This window comes from Podarcis bocagei (genome assembly GCF_964188305.1).
Source record: "Podarcis bocagei genome assembly, chromosome: 14".
Taxonomy (NCBI): domain Eukaryota; kingdom Metazoa; phylum Chordata; class Lepidosauria; order Squamata; family Lacertidae; genus Podarcis; species Podarcis bocagei.
Genome location: NC_138139.1, coordinates 54886262 through 54903089, shown reverse-complemented (window position 1 = coordinate 54903089; position 16828 = coordinate 54886262). Strand labels below are relative to the sequence as shown.

The window sequence follows — 16828 nt, the reverse complement described above, 5'->3', positions numbered from 1 at the left end:
CAGCTCCATCTCCTTCGCTTGCGCTCGGCCGCCCTCCCCTCCTGCTCCAGTGATCGTACCCTTAAAATATTTATCTTCTCTCTTCTGTCCCCCACTCCCTTTAATTGTCGTTTAGTCAAGCTGTAAATATTTAATTCTCATCTCTCCCCTCCCCACCCTGAAACGGCCCTGCAGCTCATTAAGCATCGCCATCCCCTCCTCTGAAATGCCCCTTCTTGTCCTGCAGGGAAGCGTGTGTACAAGTCGGGCTTTTATTCCGCGGCATTCGGCCTTGGATGCCAAAGCACAGGTGTGAGAGTCTCTGGATTTGCTGCGGTTTCCAATCTGAGCAGGCAGAGGGGGACTTCTGCTTCTTCTCTGCAGATCCTGGGGAAAACCGGATAGTGGGTTTGCTCTCAGGCAAAACATGTCCCGGGACTTGTGCATTCCTCGCTGCTTGCTCCTGAGTAGGTCCAGCTGTGGCTGCAGCTGAAGTCAGCGGGCATCTGGGCCGCTGGAAGCATTTGCTAGAGTTGGCGGGTGGTTGGGTGGGGGGGAAGCAAGGGGTCCATGCTCACTTCCTGGGAGTCTTGTTAGTTCTGTGCTTTTTGCTGACCATTCTCGGGGCACCAGAGGATTTTCCAGAAGTCATGCCAGCAGCCAGAGAAGGAACCAGGGCTGGCTGAGGTCAGAGTCTAAGCAGGCTGGGTGAGGAGAGAGGCAAGGCAGAGCAGTCCAGGGTCAAGGTTGGCAGAGGCAGGGAGCAGGCAGTGCCCAGAGCGTAGGCATCGCTCCAGCCGCTTGTTGGGGGGATTTTGAGTGGGAATTGATGGAGCCACACCCCATCTGATTCCTCTCCCCCTCACCCCAGAGGTCTCCTTGAGAGGAGGGTCTTACTCCTGAGGCATCCTTGCAGTGGTGAAAGAAGCTTGGCCGTCTGGGGCAGCGTGGATCTGAGCCCATGACCTTATTGTTATGATGCGTCTGGGGAGACGGGGGCAATTGGCAGGCCCCCAGCTGGCTCCAGCCCACCAGCCGGCAGCCGGGCGAACTCCTGTTCTCAGAACAGCATCTAAACTGCGACTCAAGCCTCAGAGACCTTTAGAGACTGAGCACGCAAGCCAGCAGAGATAAGAACTCTTTGCAACAGAAGTAGCGGACAGAGGCATATGTAAGCATATTTACAAGCATTTATTCAGCATCAGAACAAAGGAAAAACATGTCTGCTTCCCTTCGTGTTCAAGCAAACAGCAGCATAGGCAAAAGCTATACACAACAGAAGTCCCCAGCAGACTGTGCTGGAAGGAAACAGACGTGTGACATACAACAACTCCACATGCCTATTCTAAAGGGGGAATGGAACTGTATCCTAACAGGGTACACTGCGGGGCCTCTGGACTCTGCTTGCCTCCTCCCACTCTGCTGCCCTACAGCTGGGGGGGGAGGCATCGGGTGGACCATTTGGGCAGCACGGAGCCTGCGCGCGCACAATCCACCACGTCTCTCCCAGGAGAGACGCATGGCTTGGGCGCGCTGCAGGCGCCGCGGTGAGTGCCACCCGGCATTTTGTCACCCTTCTCGGTGGTGACACCAAGGGCAGGCCGCACCTACCACACCCGCCTTCCTCTGCCCTCCGCACCCTTGCCTGGAGAGCACTTCTCTAGATGGGCTGGATTCCCAGCTGGCATTTACAGCGCCAGTTCTCCCTCAGGCTTGGGCAGCCTCGGTGTCAGAGGCTTGCCCTGGGTGCGGGAAGCCCCTCCTCAGCCTTTTTGCAGGATCCTGGCTCCCCAGCCCTGGACAGAGCCAGACAAGGCTTGGTGTGAGTCCCATGTCTGAAACCTGACACTGTCCCTGTGGCCTTAGGGATGTTGTCAGACTCCTCCCATCACCCCGTTCCCTGTCCACTTTGACTGGTGGAAGTTGGGGTCCAGCAGTATCCAGAAGGAGGCAAGTTTCCTTTTTTGTATACAGTGGTACCTCAGGTTAAGTACTTAATTCGTTCCGGAGGTCTGTTCTTAACCTGAAACTGTTCTTAACCTGAAGCACCACTTTAGCTAATGGGGCCTGCCGCTGCGCCGCCGGAGCACGATTTCTGTTCTCATCCTGAAGCAAAGTTCTTAACCTGAAGCACTATTTCTGGGTTAGCAGAGTCTGTAACCTGAAGTGTATGTAACTGAAGCGTATGTAACCTGAGGTACCACTATATAAATTTTTAATAGTTTTTTTAACACGACATTTTCAGCAGTAATTAAACATATTTTTACATCTTATTCATTATTTTTTTACTTCCATCAGTCCTGTCTGAAAATTTTCCAATCTAATCTCTTAGTATGCATTTCTTATTTTCCCTCTTAACATTTAAAACTCATAACCAATATCTCTGTTCTTTATCTACTTTGTAGCACTTCATATATTCCTCCTTACAAAACTTATTGTAGTCCCACTAGCGTAATTTGTTGATTACAGTTGCTCTTCAAATAATTCATATACTTCCTCCAGTCTTCTGTGAATCTCTGGTCCCGCAGGTTTCGAATCCTTCCTGTCATTTTGTCCAGTTCCGCATAGTCCATTAATTTCGTCTGCCATTCTTCTTTCATCGGAATTTCTTCTTGCTTCCATTTCTGGGCTACCAATACTCTTGCTGCTGCTGTTGCATATAAAAACAATTTAACATCTTGCCAGGAGGCAGGTTTTCAATCCCTTTTCTATCCAGTGGCAGACCTTGCGCTGGTTCTGTTTGGAACATGCGTGCCTTGTGTTAGGTGAAATAAGTGTTGTGTGTTTTTAAGGGCGGTGTTGGGGGGGATGAAAGGGGTGCCTTGCTGCCACTCGGGGGAGGCCGGCAGTTTGGGGGTGCAGCATCAGCCTTGGCGCCCCCCCCCCTCAACAACCAGCTTCCCAGACGGAGAGGAACTGTGGCACATCCTTCAGCATCAGAGCAGGCAGCTGCTCCCTGGACTCACCTGATTCCAAGGGCCAAGAGGATTCTGGGATGCAGCGCAGCCTTCCCAGCGCAGCCGGCTGTTCTGTTTTCACCCAGGGAGCAGGGAAAGGATCCTGGTCCGCCAGGCTTGCGGCTGCATCACTGCGAGGCCTGAGAGCAGCCATAGCTCAGCTGCAGAGCATCTGCCTTGCAAGCAGAAGGTCCTGGGTTCAAAACCCGACCAGGTAGGGCCGGGACAGACACTCTGCCTGAAGCCCCAGAAGTTTAGGCAGGGCTGCACTAGGTGGACCAAAGGTTTGTCTAAGGCAGGAGCATCTTGTGTTCTTCCAGTGTAAACAATGGTCCTGGAACGGCATTTCGTTTAAAAATTACTTTTCTGCTGTGCCCCCCTTTCCCTTGCCTGCCTCCCCCCTCCCCCCCATTCCTTCCTGACCTTGAGAAGGCTCCCGCCCTCCTCCTCCTCGGTCGCTGCTTGCTTGCCGTGGGCCAGCGGCTGATGCGGCTGCCAAACCCCTCTTTGCTAGCCTAAGCATGTCTGCTGGCTGGGTCCCCGCCTCCGATTGCGGAAGGCTTAATGTATCGCTGGCGTAGTGAATCATTTAAGATCTCGTTCCAGCTTTCATTGTCTGTTTGGCTTCCTGCTCTCTTGGAACCCTCGAGTAAGGCTGTCACTTTGAATTAATAATAAAGGCTGGCGGGGGGGGGGAGGAGAGGGCTCCTCCTTGGCTTGCGTTACTCGAGAGCGCAGACGGGCACCTGTTGAAATGCGGCTGTTGGGGGTGAGGTGGGGGCCGGTATTTGCTAACTTCCACTTTCAGTAGTGGGGAGGGCGACACACACACTCACACACACACACACACACACAGAGCAGGTTGTTAGGTAATCAAAGGGTCCTGCAGAGGAGTCACCTGCCTTATTTAATTTGCTTGGCTCGTTTATTTATTTGATTTTTACCCTGCCGCTCATCTCCAGAGAGCTCCAGGGTGGTGCAAGGGGTTCACCGCTCCAGAATATAGCCGCAATGGGGGGCGGAAACTGCGCATAATTTGAGATTTCGACAAGGGCTGGAGCCTCCCGACACTTTTTATATCATTTTGGCACTCCTTTATTACATACACAACAGAACAGTCATGTTCATGACATGGCTTGCCACAAGCCTGGCAGATCTGGAACGATGCCTGATAACCGGATAGCGCTAATATTGGACTTTTGTTATTTTAACCCACATGTGACGGCACTCGTTCTGTGTGCCTATTTTAGGGTTGTCGTCATTATTATTATCTTATTTTGTATTACATTTGTATGCCGCCCTTCATCCGTAGGTCTCAGGGCAGTTCATAACATAAAAATACAGGATTAAAAAAAAAAAAATTCCTTCCAGTAGCACCTTAGAGACCAACTAAGTTTGTTCTTGGTCTGAGCTTTTGTGGGCATGCACTCTTCTTCAGATACACTGAAACAGAAGTCACCGGATCCTTATATATAGTGAGAGGGTGGGGAGGGGTATTACTCAGAAGGGTGGTGGGAATGGGAGATTGGCTGATAGGTGTGGTAAACCAGTTGACGACTGTTAACTATTAACGACTGCAATTGGTCTTATAGGAAAAAGCAAGGGATGCGATGGCTAAAAAGGTCTCTCTTCAGACCAGGTCTCTCCATGGTTTTAAGTTTGGTAATAAGTTGCAATTCAGCAACTTCTCTTTCTACAGTGGTGCCTCGCAAGACGAAATTAATTCGTTCCGCGAGTTTTGTCGTCTTGCGATTTTTTTCGTCTTGCGAAGCACGGTGTCGGGAAAGTTTTGGAAAAGCTTCAAAAATCACCAAAGTCTTTAAAAACCTCAAAAAAGGCTACCACACCGCGTTCTATGAGTTGCTCCTCAAAGTCAAGTCGCAACTGTATTAACGGTGTTAAGAAAAAGGAAACAAACTTGCAAGACGTTTCCGTCTTGCGAAGCAAGCCCATAGGGAAAATCGTCTTGCAAAGCAGCTCAAAAAACAAAAAACCCTTTCGTCTAGCGAGTTTTTTGTCTTGCGAGGCATTCGTCTTGCGAGGTACCACTGTAGTCTATTTCTGAAATTATTTTGTAGTAAGACAGCTACTTTGAGATCTTGTATAGAATGTCCTGGGAGATTGAAGTGTTCTCCTACTGGTTTCTCTGTCTTATGATTCCTGATGTCAGATTTACAGCCATTTATCCTTTGGCGTAGGGTTGGGCCTGTTTGTCCAATAGAGAGAGCTGAAGGGCACTGTTGGCATGTAACTAGGATAAAAAAAGAAATAAATGCATAATAAAAACAGGAGCAGACCCAATTTCATATTTTTGTTTTCATTTGTTGTTATAACTGCTCTATCTGTTTTGTATAAATTGAAATCGAAACATTTTACAAGAAAAAACAAACCGAGAGGCAGTGACTGGCCCAAGGTCACCCCCAGTGTACTTATTTCATGGCCAAGTGGGAATTTGAACCCTGGCTCTCCCAGGTCCTAGGCTGGCACTCAAACCACTTCACCACCCAGAGCTTATCTATTCAGGTGTGTTTCTGAAGCAGGCATAGGCAAACTCAGCCCTCCAGCTGTTTTGGGACTACAACTATCATCCCTAGCTAACAGGACCAGTGGTCGGGATGATGGGAGTTGTAGTCCCAAAACAGCTGGATGGCCGAGTTTGCCTGTGCCTGGTCTAAAACTCCTGTATTCCCCATGCTCTCGTGTGTGGCCCTTGCCTTCATCTCCGGAGGGGGGCAAGGTGCCTGCCTCTGGCTCCATCCCTCATCCACAGCTCCAGTTTTAAGGACTGCGGAAGAGAGCGGCAGCTGCAGCTCCCTTGACTGGAAGGCATCTCCAAAAGGTCTAGCACCCCCTTGCTCTGCCCATATGCCTGCGCAGTGTCGTGGCAGAGGGTTGCCACGATCTGCGTTCCCATCTCAGTTTGGCCATGAAGCGCAGCAGCTCATTGGGGGCCAGTCTTGTGTACACTGCGCAGTGTTGTGGCTTTGAGGATAAACTGCAAAGTTGCAGGGGGAAAGCCGTGTGCATCTCTGGCAAGAAGGGCAGGCAGGTAGCTTTCCTTAAGGCAAACCCTCAAATTTCACACTGGTGTACAGAAACCCAGATTCTGCAATCGGTGCGTTGAAGCTGCATTTCGGGTTTTTGCAAATACCTTTGATCGAGACTGTGGCGGACGACAGGAAGTGTTTTAGAGGGCAACCTCTGCCGTTTGTACTGGATCGGTTTCGGTTGTTGTGATCCGAGGGTGCAGACAAGCTGTGTGAAGAAGCGCAGTGTTTGTTTTTAAATGCGTGTCATCCGCCTTGAAGAAGTGGCGCTGCACCCTCTCCTTAAGAGGACCTCCCTGGACCCAGAAGCATCAAACAGCTTCCACCCAGTGGCAGATATCCCCCTCTTGGGGCAAGGGGCTTCAGAGGATGGGGCAGTCTGGCTTCAGGCATGCCTTGAAGAGACTGAATGTCTGGATCCATTGCAATCTGACTTCAGGCAATGAAACTGCCTTAGTTGCCCGGGTTCATGGCATTTGTCGGAAGTGAGATAGTTAGAGAGCGGCCCTGCCCATTCTTCTTGGCCTTTCGGCAGCTTTTGATACCATTGACTATGGCGTCCTCTTGGAGCAGCTCAAGGAGTTTGGCGTTTGTGCTTCTGTGGTCTTTCCCCCACCTCCAGGGCTGTTCCCTTTGCAGTAGGTGTGGGAAGCCACTACTTGACGCCATGGGAGCTTCTCCATGGTGTCCCACAGAATTTCTTCTTGCTCCCCACACTATTTAACATCTACAAGAAGCCTCTGGGAGCTGTCACCAAGAGATTTGGAGTTAGGTGTCGCCCATATGCAGATGACACCCAGCTCTGTGTGATGGCCTGGGACTCGGACTCGGAACCAGAGGAGTCTCAGTCTGCACCGGATCCTTTGCTTCAGGCATCATCTGAACCAAGCCTGGGGCCTGATCCTGAAGAGCCTCAGTCTGCACAGGTTCCCCTGCAACAAACACCAGCTGGGCCAAGTCAGGGGCCTGATCCTGTCCTGGCTCCAGATGTGGGGATGACCTGGTTGCCTCCAGCTGGGCCATCACTTACAGCTGCTCCATTACCAGTTGGGTCAGGAGAGGCTGAGGCGGCCTCTGGGTCTAGTAACCCACCGACGTCTCACGAGCTGCAGAGTCTGAGGTCTGAGAGAAGGAGAGACCTGAGTACTCACAGGAGGAGTGCTCAACTTTGGGTGAGACAGGGAGGTGAGTCACCGGGGGATCAGGACCGGCCGCTACCCCAACAAAGATAAAAGGCTGTCGGACCCTGCCCCAGGTTACAGGAGCAACATTGCTGTATGCCAGATCCTGCCTGAGATACTGTGCCTGACCTTGCCTGGTTTCCTGCCTCATGCCCTGCCTTGGCCCTGTCAGACTGACTCCCAGAGGAACCTTCGGATTCTGGACCGGTCCTGGACTGCGTTTCATGGGTTACCCCTGGGCCCAGCACACTCTGTATCTCTCTCTGTGTTCCATCTGAATCCTGAGAGGCGGCTGAGGTGCTGGACAGATGCTTGGAGGCAGTGATGGGCTGGACATGGGCCAGCAGATGGAAACTGAATCCTGAAAAGACAGAGGTGTTACGTGCTCCAAGTTCTCGAGTCCAGGTGGGAAGGTAACAGTTCTGGCTGGGGTTTCACTCGGTTTGTAGCTTGCCAGGGGCTGGGGATACTCCCGAATCCAACAGTTTCCAGGTGCAGCTGGTTCTCTAGCTATGGCCGCTTTGGGGCAGAGATGACTTGGCTATGGTTGACCCCACACTGCTGACTTCCAGACTGGATTATTGCAATGCGCTCTGTGTGGGGCTGCCCTTGAAGACAACTGCCTCCTCCTCCCCTGCAGACCTTCTTGGATGTTAAGATCGGCAGAGGGGAGGCCGTCTTGGTAATTCAGAAGTTTGGAGGGGGGGGGGAATCTGGGATGCTTAGTTAAGTGTGTAGCCTTGCCAGGCCTCTCAATCTGCTCCCTGGTGTTTCTGAGCCCTTTGCACATGACGTCCACCTGTTAGCAAGCTTTTCTCCACAACCGTTGCATAGAGTGTGTTGCGAAAGTGATGCATATGCCTTTGACAACCCCCAACAGGAACGAGAGATCGAAACTTGATGCAGTTCTCAAAGCACTGCATATGTGCTGTTCTCAGAAACATGCCAAGGGCACTTCCAAAACCCCACCTTCCTCCCCTTAGCTTCTCTGTGGCCAGCCCAAAGCTCCCATTCCCTGCCATATGCTCTGGGGGTGATATTTTGGGTGGTGCCAGTTGCAGGCCACAGCGGGCATTCGCTAGTTCCTCTCCTCTCCCCCCCTTTCTGAAGTCTGGGTCAGGGCAGCCGCTTCCCTCTGTGCCCGGGAGCTTTGCCACGGCACCCTGTTTTTGTTCACGTTCCCCACTATGTATGCAGGAGGGGGAAGGCAGAACAAGAGGCATCAACCGTCACCGTAATGTGTTTCCCAAGTAGAAATTAAGCTTAATTGGCCAATTATTGAAATAACTTCTTAATTTGCGGAAGATGTTGGAAAACAACTTCCCAGTCTGTTTGAGCTTGTTGTGGCAGCGCCCGGCCTTGAGATTTGATAAGGTTGCTCTGACTGCTTCCCTTTGATCCTTGCCACCCCCAGCTGCCCGCTCCCATTTTCCTTTTTTAGGAAGTGGCTTCTTGGGTATCATTCTTGGCGCACGTCCAACGCCATCTATTCTGAGATCACAAAGCTTTCTGAATGTAAGAATTCACATCGACAGCCATAGCTCACTGTCAGAGGGGAGTTGTGGGAGGAGAGAGAGAGAGAGAGAGAGAGAGAGAGAGAAAGAAAGAAAGAAAGAAAGAAAGAAAGAAAGAAAGAAAGAAAGAAAGAAAGAAAACAATGCACTTCTGCATCCACAGAGGCCGCCCTGCAGCTGTGGGCTTTCAGGTGTGCCCAGGTGGCAGCTCCCCATGCTTGGAGGCTTGGCACCTGTGCGCCAAACAGGTGCCGTATCTAGTCATCTCTGCACCCAGGGCTGGCTCCCATTTCTCTGCCCCCTGATGCCCAGAAGCAGCACAGGGGTGAGTTGCGTGTGGTTGTCATGCTCCGAAGATCCTGCTGCTGCCACTTCAATTTCTTGACCAGCTGGGCTGATCTTGTTAGTTTGGGCAATGTGCACGTTTACGTTTGTCCTTGTACCTTTTAGTGGTGTCTGTTCTTCTTTCTGCTTTTCGTCGATGAATCACTTGATAGAGAGAACCCTTGAAAAGGGTTTTAACCGGTGCTGTCACCTGGCTAGGGAAATCGGTCAATTTGATTGCATGAGCTTTTAAGTTGACTCGGGGGGCCAGAAAGGAGGATTACAATAATGTGCTGGAGTAATAAGGTTCGGGAGAATCTGAACCCACTTTTGTCGCTTGGAACTCTTGTGATATTAATTTATTGCATTTGATTTGGGTATGGAAATCAGTTCCTATATGTTTAGTTCTAGATATATATTTATAAGGAGGATTAGACAAATGTGTGGTGGATAAGGCTACTTGCTACGGTGGCTCTGCTTTGCCTCCACGACCGGAGGCAGCAGTGCTTCTGAGGACTAGTTGCTGGAAACCACAGGAGGGGAGAGTTTGATTGCATGAGCCCGGGGCCTGTTTGATCCCTGGCATCTCCAGGTAGGTTTGGAAAACCTTCTCTCTCTTTGGTGATCCCTCGTAGCCGAGTAAGATTGTCTTCCATGAACATGGTGTTAACAGTGAATCTGTAAGTGACTGTGGAGGCCAATTCTGGATCCACACGTCCTTCTGCAGTGGGGACATTGGTTTCCGGGGGGAGTTGATCATGGTGATGGTTTGCCAAGCGTGCCTTCCTGTTAGCACGTTTCTGCCTTTCGTCCTGAGTTTGAGCATCTTCAAAGCCCACAACACCTTTCGTAAAGGCTGTTCTGCAACTGGAGCGCTCGCAGGCCAGTGTTAAGAGTCGGACACGACTAAACGACTAAACAACAACAACAACAATACCACATTTTTAAAGATTTGCTTTGAGAGAGTCTTTAAAAACCTCTTTTGCTGACCACCAGCATTACGCTTTCCATTTTTAAGTTCGGAATAGAGTAGTTGCTTTGGAAGACGATCATCAGGCATCTGCAGAACAGGACCAGTCCAACAAAGTTGATGTTGAAGAATCACTGCTTCGACACTGGTGATCTTTGCTTTTTCCAGTACACTGGCATTAGTTCGCCTGTCTTCCCAAGTGATGCGTAACACTTTTTGGAGACACCGTTGATGGAATCTTTCGTGGAGTTGGAGATGGCGTTTATAAGTGGTCCACGTTTCACAAGCAGACAGTAAGGTTTGGAAAATACTCCCTGCCTGGCAAGATGGTGCTATTCCATGTGGGAAGGTAGCCCAACTAAGAGAAAGAAAACTCATCCTAAAACCTCTGCTGCCTTGCAGGACATCTTTGGGAGAAGAAAAGGCTAAGGAGTGAGCCCTACACAAATCTGGAGTCCCTAAGGCGGTTGGATGGCACCTTTTACGCCTCCCTCTGGCAACTCCAAGCTGGTGCTAAACAAATGGCTGTGCTTTTCTTTGGAGGCCAGGATTGGGGGGGGGGGCTCTTGTCAGCTGGGCAGTCCAGGACCTCCAGACACACGGCCCAGGCTTGCGCCCCAAGGAGGCCACTTTGTGGGTGCTGCAAACACAGCTGTTTGACTTCACCTCCGGAAGTGCACTCCATTGTCTCTTGAGACAGACGGGTGCCAACAAAAGCTGGGTACTTTTGTGGACATATTTGCAAGTCTGGATTAGGACATACAGTGGACGCTCGGGTTGCAAAGGTGATCCGTGCAGGATGCACGTTCGCAACCCGCAGCATCCGCAACCTGCAGTAGCACACCCGCGCACACATGGGTTGCGATTTGGCGCTTTTGTGCATGCGCAAAGCGCGACTGCCGAAACCCAGAAGTAACCCATTCTGCTACTTCTGGGTTTTGGTGTTCTGCAACCCGAAAAAAACACAACCTGAAGCATCTGTAACCCAAGGTATGACTGTATCTTCAGTTTTAGGGCTTGTACTTGCTGGAGATGATGTGATCGCGTTCTCCTCCTTACCCAGTAAAGACAAATAGTCCTTGTATTAAGGGAGAAGGCCGGGCTAGAAGTTTTGTCCCTGATATGCTACATGTCTCTATGCAGCAGGCATTTTGGTACAAAGAACCTTCCCCCTGATCCTCATAAGCATGAGTTTGTTGAATATGTTTAATGAATCTGGCATATTTATCAGTGTATGTGGCCATCTGCCAAGGATTCTTTTGTTGTGATTCCTGCATTGCGGGGGGCTGGACTAGAGGATCTCTGGGGTCCCTTCCAACTCTACAACTCTGTGATTCTACGCCTCTGTTTTTGTTCTGTCTGTATATTGATATTTGTCCTTTACTTTTCCCGTGAGCTGCTTTGAGAGCGGTTATGCATATAAGTAAAAGAACAACAGTGAAAATGAAATGCAAGCGACCCCTTGAAAGCATGCTATAGAAGAAGGACCAGGCCTTGGGTGCTGGCGTTTCCTGGCTCCTGTCAGCTCTGTATTTACCAGCAAGTTTATGGTATCTTTTGGCCATTGTTATTCTGTGTGCATTAATCCCGAGTAACGGCACAGCTGGGTTCTGTCCTTGCAGTCACCGAGTCGGATTTGAGAGAGTCCTCATTCCACACCCTGCCAGGCGCCGCGACAGAGTAGAAATAAACCACCTCCTTGCCTTGCGTTAAGGTGGGCATGGAATTTAAAGAGTGGCGAGCGTACCTTTTCTGGAGACCGTTCAGCAGAACTGCCTGCGACTATCCCATCGGTGGCTTAGGGGTGGGCAAGGACAGCTCCCCACATAACAGGGCGAGGACCAGTACGGGCGGCAGTATTTCCAGTTAAGGTGTGGACATCCTGCACTTGCGGCCCTCTGGTCAAATATCCACCTCCAAACCTCTGGGGGCTCACCTTTTTTTTGAGCCAAGGGGCAGCCGTACCTCCCCGTTGCCCACAAACTGGGGGTGGGAAAGTCGTCTCCCCCACAACCCGACCTTTTGATGGCTCCTGTTGCAGCGGAGTGACCTGCTCTCAGAGGAGGAGGCTGCCCGCCGTGTCCCTGCATGAGCAGCTCCTCTGAACGTGCCTCTTTTCTGAGCAGGCAGTTTCCCCTTTCTACTGCGTTCCCCGAGACCCACCCTTTTGTAGAGCTGCACACAGGATTGATTTTGGGGGGAGAAGGAATGTGCAGCCAGCTCTCCCGGGGTTTGAAAAGTGCGCAGTTCAAGGATCAAACCCTGGGCAAGGGCAGAAGGGTCCTGGGCCCCCTCAATTGATTCTGTGGCCTTGGCTTAAGGCTCCGGTTGTCCCCGCATCCTTCCCTTCCCGCGCAGAGACAGCCATGACCCGCGCTTCTTCTCCCCTCCGGCAATCAATGCCAAATATTTTAACTTGCTCTGTGCGTGCGTGGGCTCCCTCCTTCCTCCCTCCCCGGTTTCCCAGCATGCCTTATCTTTCCCCTCCTGCTGTGTGTCCTATTGCCTCCCTATGTGGCTATCATCATATAGGGCTTTCTGCCTAAGCCAGCTTTAAATGATTTCTCCCTCCACCCCTTTTGGTAAACATTGTGTACGGGGCTTAGCTGCAGCAGCCCTTTTCTCTGCAATTACAGCCCTGCTGGCGCAGTCCTTTCTCTCCGTGCATTAATTCCACTTCCAAAGTCCAGGGGAGGGGAGATTTATGGTGGTCTACTCCCCCCCCCCTTTTTCCAATGCAGCAAAATTAGCGGCGTGGCAGAAAATCAAGGACAGGAGGTATTAGAGTTGTGGAAGTGAGCCAGAGTTGAGGGGCAGTGAATGAAGTGTCAGGGGGGGGGGGCGGGAGCCACAAGCCGAGGCCAGGATCCAAGCAAAGAGGCAAAGGCTGAGAGGTTGAGCATCTGTCTTGCATGCAGCACGACTCTGGATCGACCCCTGACTTTCTGTGCTTGAGGAGTGGAAGCATTCTCTGTGTATGGGCCCATCTGTAGCCACACTTGGAACCGCGGCTCTTGCAATAAAGCCACAGGGAGGACTCCTCTGAGAGAGGCCACTTCTTATTTCACAGCTTCTAGGAGGAGGTTGGGGAGCCTGTGACCCTCCAGACGTTGCTGGACTCCAGCTGCTACCATCCCCGACCTCTGAGCTGGGTGGGAATTGGGAGCTGGTAGGCTGCAGGTTCCTTGCCCCTGTTACAAAAGCTCTCTCTTAGACCCCCCCCCCCCGGCTTCTGTCACTTAGACCCACCCCCCGGCTTCTGTTTCCACCAAGCCTGTCTCGCATCGGAATTCCAAATCCTAGGCAGGTTTAATCAGAAGCAAGATTCTCTGGGCTTGATGGACAAACTCTGAAATAAATACAGTGCTACCTCGGGTTAAGAACTTAATTCGTTCCGGAGGTCCATTCTTAACCTGAAACTGTTCTTAACCTGAAGCACCACTTTAGCTAATGGGGCCTCCTGCTGCTGACGCGCCGCCGGAGCACAATTTCTGTTCTCATCCTGAAGCAAAGTTCTTAACCCAGAAATATTGGGTTAGCAGAGTCTGTAACCCGAGGCATATGTAACCCGAGATACCACTGTACCCAGGGGATGATTTCTTAGCATGAAAGACCAACACTCTTTTGGAAAGCAAGTGAAAGTCTTTTCTTCTTTGGTGATCCCTCGTAGCCGAGCAAGATTGTCTTCCATAAACACGGTTTTAACAATGAGTCCGTAAGTGACTATGGAGGCCAATTCTGGATCCACACATCCTTCCACAGTGGGGACATTGGTTTCCGGGCGGGAGTTGACAACGGTGTGGATTTGCAAGGGAAATGGATTCCTTTCTGGCTAAGGAAGGGAGATGGGGGCGGCTTTGGGGAGCATTGGGGGCCCCACGTCACATAAGGCGGCTGCCCTCCCGTGCTGTGGTCTCTGACACCCACCCCAGCTCCCCTTCCTTCTGCCCTGACCCCCTAACCTCTTCTGTGTCTGGTTTAGCTTTCAGGCCAGCCGACCCGCCTTGAACGTTGTCATTTTCCCTCTCCTGCACGAGGACTTGACGGAGGTCATCCGGGACGTTCCCATGATGCACTTGGACGAAATCACCTTGTTCAAAAGCCGGGTGGCCGAGGAGCCGCCCAACCTGTGGGGGTGATGGCGGCGCCGGCGCAGCGGAGTGGGAGGCTCGGCGTGAGCGCAAAACAGCTGCTGCTTCTCCTTGGCCAGGCGGTCCGGCCCTTGAGCCTCGCGGGGCCACCCTATTCCAGTGTTCTGCAACTCAGATGCCGCTTCGAGGGCGAGCTTGCCAGGGTGCCAGGCAGGCCTTGCGTATCCCGTTTGGGCAAAATTTGCCCCCGAAGAAAAATCTTAATATTTATTGGTTTTAATTGACAGCCCGCCCCACCCCTGAGGGACTCAGGGTGGGCCACAATGAGCTGGTGATTCCTTGCTATTTAATACATGAATTCTCATGCAGCTTTAAATGTAGTTAAAGGGGAGAGGAATTTAACTTGAAAGAATGTGCTCCCTTTTCTTCCTCCTCCCGTTACTTATTCTCGGAGACGGTTGGCTCTTGTGCTTTTTTTTGGGGGGGGGGGTCTTCTTCACTCGAATGTCTTAAGGGACTTTGTAGGTTGACGCAGAGAGTGGACGTGCCTGAGCTTTTATTTATTGGGGGGGGGATTTTGGTGTGCACATGTCCTACAGCTGATCCTGCCCTCTTACCTTGGGGGGGGGGGATATTTTGTTCCGCTAGGACCTGCTGTGCTGGATACAATTCCAGTTTCCAGCTTTTTAGCCAGAGACACCTGGGATGTTTCTACGCTTGCCTGCTGGGGTGCGGCCAGTTGCCAGGCCAGAGCGTCCTCCAAGTTTCGTATGCATCTAAATAAAAATATCCCAGGAAGCTGTTGAGTCACGCAAAATTTACAGGATTTCCGTGTCTTCTGGTGGAAGCTCCCTGCTTCCCCTCTCCAGCTCACGGTTCCGTCTCAAACATGGCTGCCACGTGGCAGGAAGTTCTCCTGCACAAGCCCCAATGAAATGAACGGGTGCTGTTCAGGAACACTCCCGGCTCACTGCACAGGTCACCCTCATTGAGCTGGGAGCTGCTCTGAAATGCCCACAGCACAAAGCTTTGTGTCGTTTAGCTTTTACAACCTTGTAGCCATTTATGGCTCTGAAGAAAAGCAAGCAGACCTTGTAAGCAGTGGCTGGCATTGAGCTCCAATCCCAAATTGCTGTTGTGACCATAAACAAACACACACACACACACACACACACACACACACACCTCTCTCTCTTTACAGCTCCCCAAATAACCAACCCTTCCTAACAGCTTTTTTGAAAGCAGGCTTTGCCTTTATCCGGCTAGTTCTGCTGGAGGTGCTAGCTTGGACTGACACAATTTTATCAAAACCGTGCCAAAATGCTCCTTTGCCAAGGCCCTCTTCTGGGGGGGGGGGGCTGCAGCTGTTTTGCCATGGGGGGTAGCCTGGCCCTGGTCCTTCCCTCCATCGTACTGCAGGGCCCTTCCTACTCCCACTTTTGCATTCTCCTAAAACACGAGTGGGGAGCCCGGTGCCCCCTCCAGACATCGTTGGGACCCCCAGCTCCCCGAGAGCCAGCTTGGTCACATTGGTCAGGGGGGGCGTAGGACCTGCAAGGCCAGAAACATCTTGGAGGGGGGCGCAGAGGGTTCCCCACTCCTTTATTAAAAGGCCCTTCGCTTTCCTCTTGGGAGGACGACAGTGGCGACGTTGCAGCTTCTCATGGGTGCAGATTTAGGTGTTCTGGAAGCAACGCTGCATTGTTTGCAATGGGGGGGCATGGAAGGAGGGGGTAGAAGAAGCCCCCGTCTCCCTCAGTTGCTGTTTCTCAGCTTCTGCTGCTCTTCGCTTGAAGTCGTGGGCCGGCTTGAGTATCCGTAGCAATGTGTCTGTTCCAATGTGATGCTGGTATCTGTGTTAATTGGATCAACAGTGGATTTACCTGTCAAATATGGCATATAAACACTTCTGTACTCACCTTTGCTATCTTACTATGCTCTTTTTGTGTGCGCCTTCTATCAGATCAGACTCTCTCTCACTCTTTTGTCCAGCTTCAGAGGTTTTTGACTGCAACTTCCATCAGCCTCAGCCAGCCTAAACCAATCTCCTCTCCTCTGGCACTGGGTCTCCACGGTATGTTTAGCCTGGAGAAGAGGGGACCAAGAGCTGGTGTGAGAGCCATCTTCATATATCTAAAAAGTTGTCATGCGAAAGAGGGAGCAAGCTCGTTTTCTCCTGCTCTGGAGGGTGGGATCCGAACCCAGCGCTTCCCGTTACAAGGAAGGAGAGTCCGACTCAACATCAGGAAGAAATTTCTGACCGTTAAGAGCTGTTCGACAGTGGAACGGACCCCTTCAGAAGGTGGTGGGATTTTCTTTTTTATATTTAGAATTTTATTGAGATTATTAGAGTAAGTTTAAGTGAATTGGAAGGAAGAAAAAAATTAGAGGGTGAGGAGAGTACATTAAAAATCAGTTTAAAAAGCAGAGGGAAACAGCAATAACAAAATAACCATAAAATATAATTAAGGCTACAAAACTATATAGTATGTAAGTAGATGGATAAACCTCCTGTTTCCCTCAAGCGTATGCTAATCCATGTATCACTATGGTTTAGACAAATACATTCCAAATATCATTAGAATCATAGAATCATAGAGTTGGAAGAGACCACAAGGGCCATCGAGTCCAACCCCCTGCCAAGCAGGAAACACCATCAGAGCACTCCTGACATATGGTTGTCAAGCCTCTGCTTAAAGACCTCCAAAGTAGGAGACTCCACCACACTCCTTGGCAGCAAATTCCACTGTCGAACAGCTCTTACT

At 51.0% G+C, this 16828-nt stretch overlaps 1 protein-coding gene across 1 annotated transcript in view; it reads left to right on the top strand.

Annotated features, from left to right (window-relative positions):
* Window positions 1–15982, top strand: part of FBXL18 (F-box and leucine rich repeat protein 18) — a 38928-nt gene extending 22946 nt beyond the window's left edge. The window contains exon 5 of the mRNA XM_081169512.1: window positions 13955–15982. Within this exon, the coding sequence (XP_081025638.1) occupies window positions 13955–14111 (157 nt within the window). The 3' untranslated portion in view covers window positions 14112–15982. The remainder of the gene's footprint in view (window positions 1–13954) is intronic.
* Window positions 15983–16828: the final 846 nt, after the last annotated feature.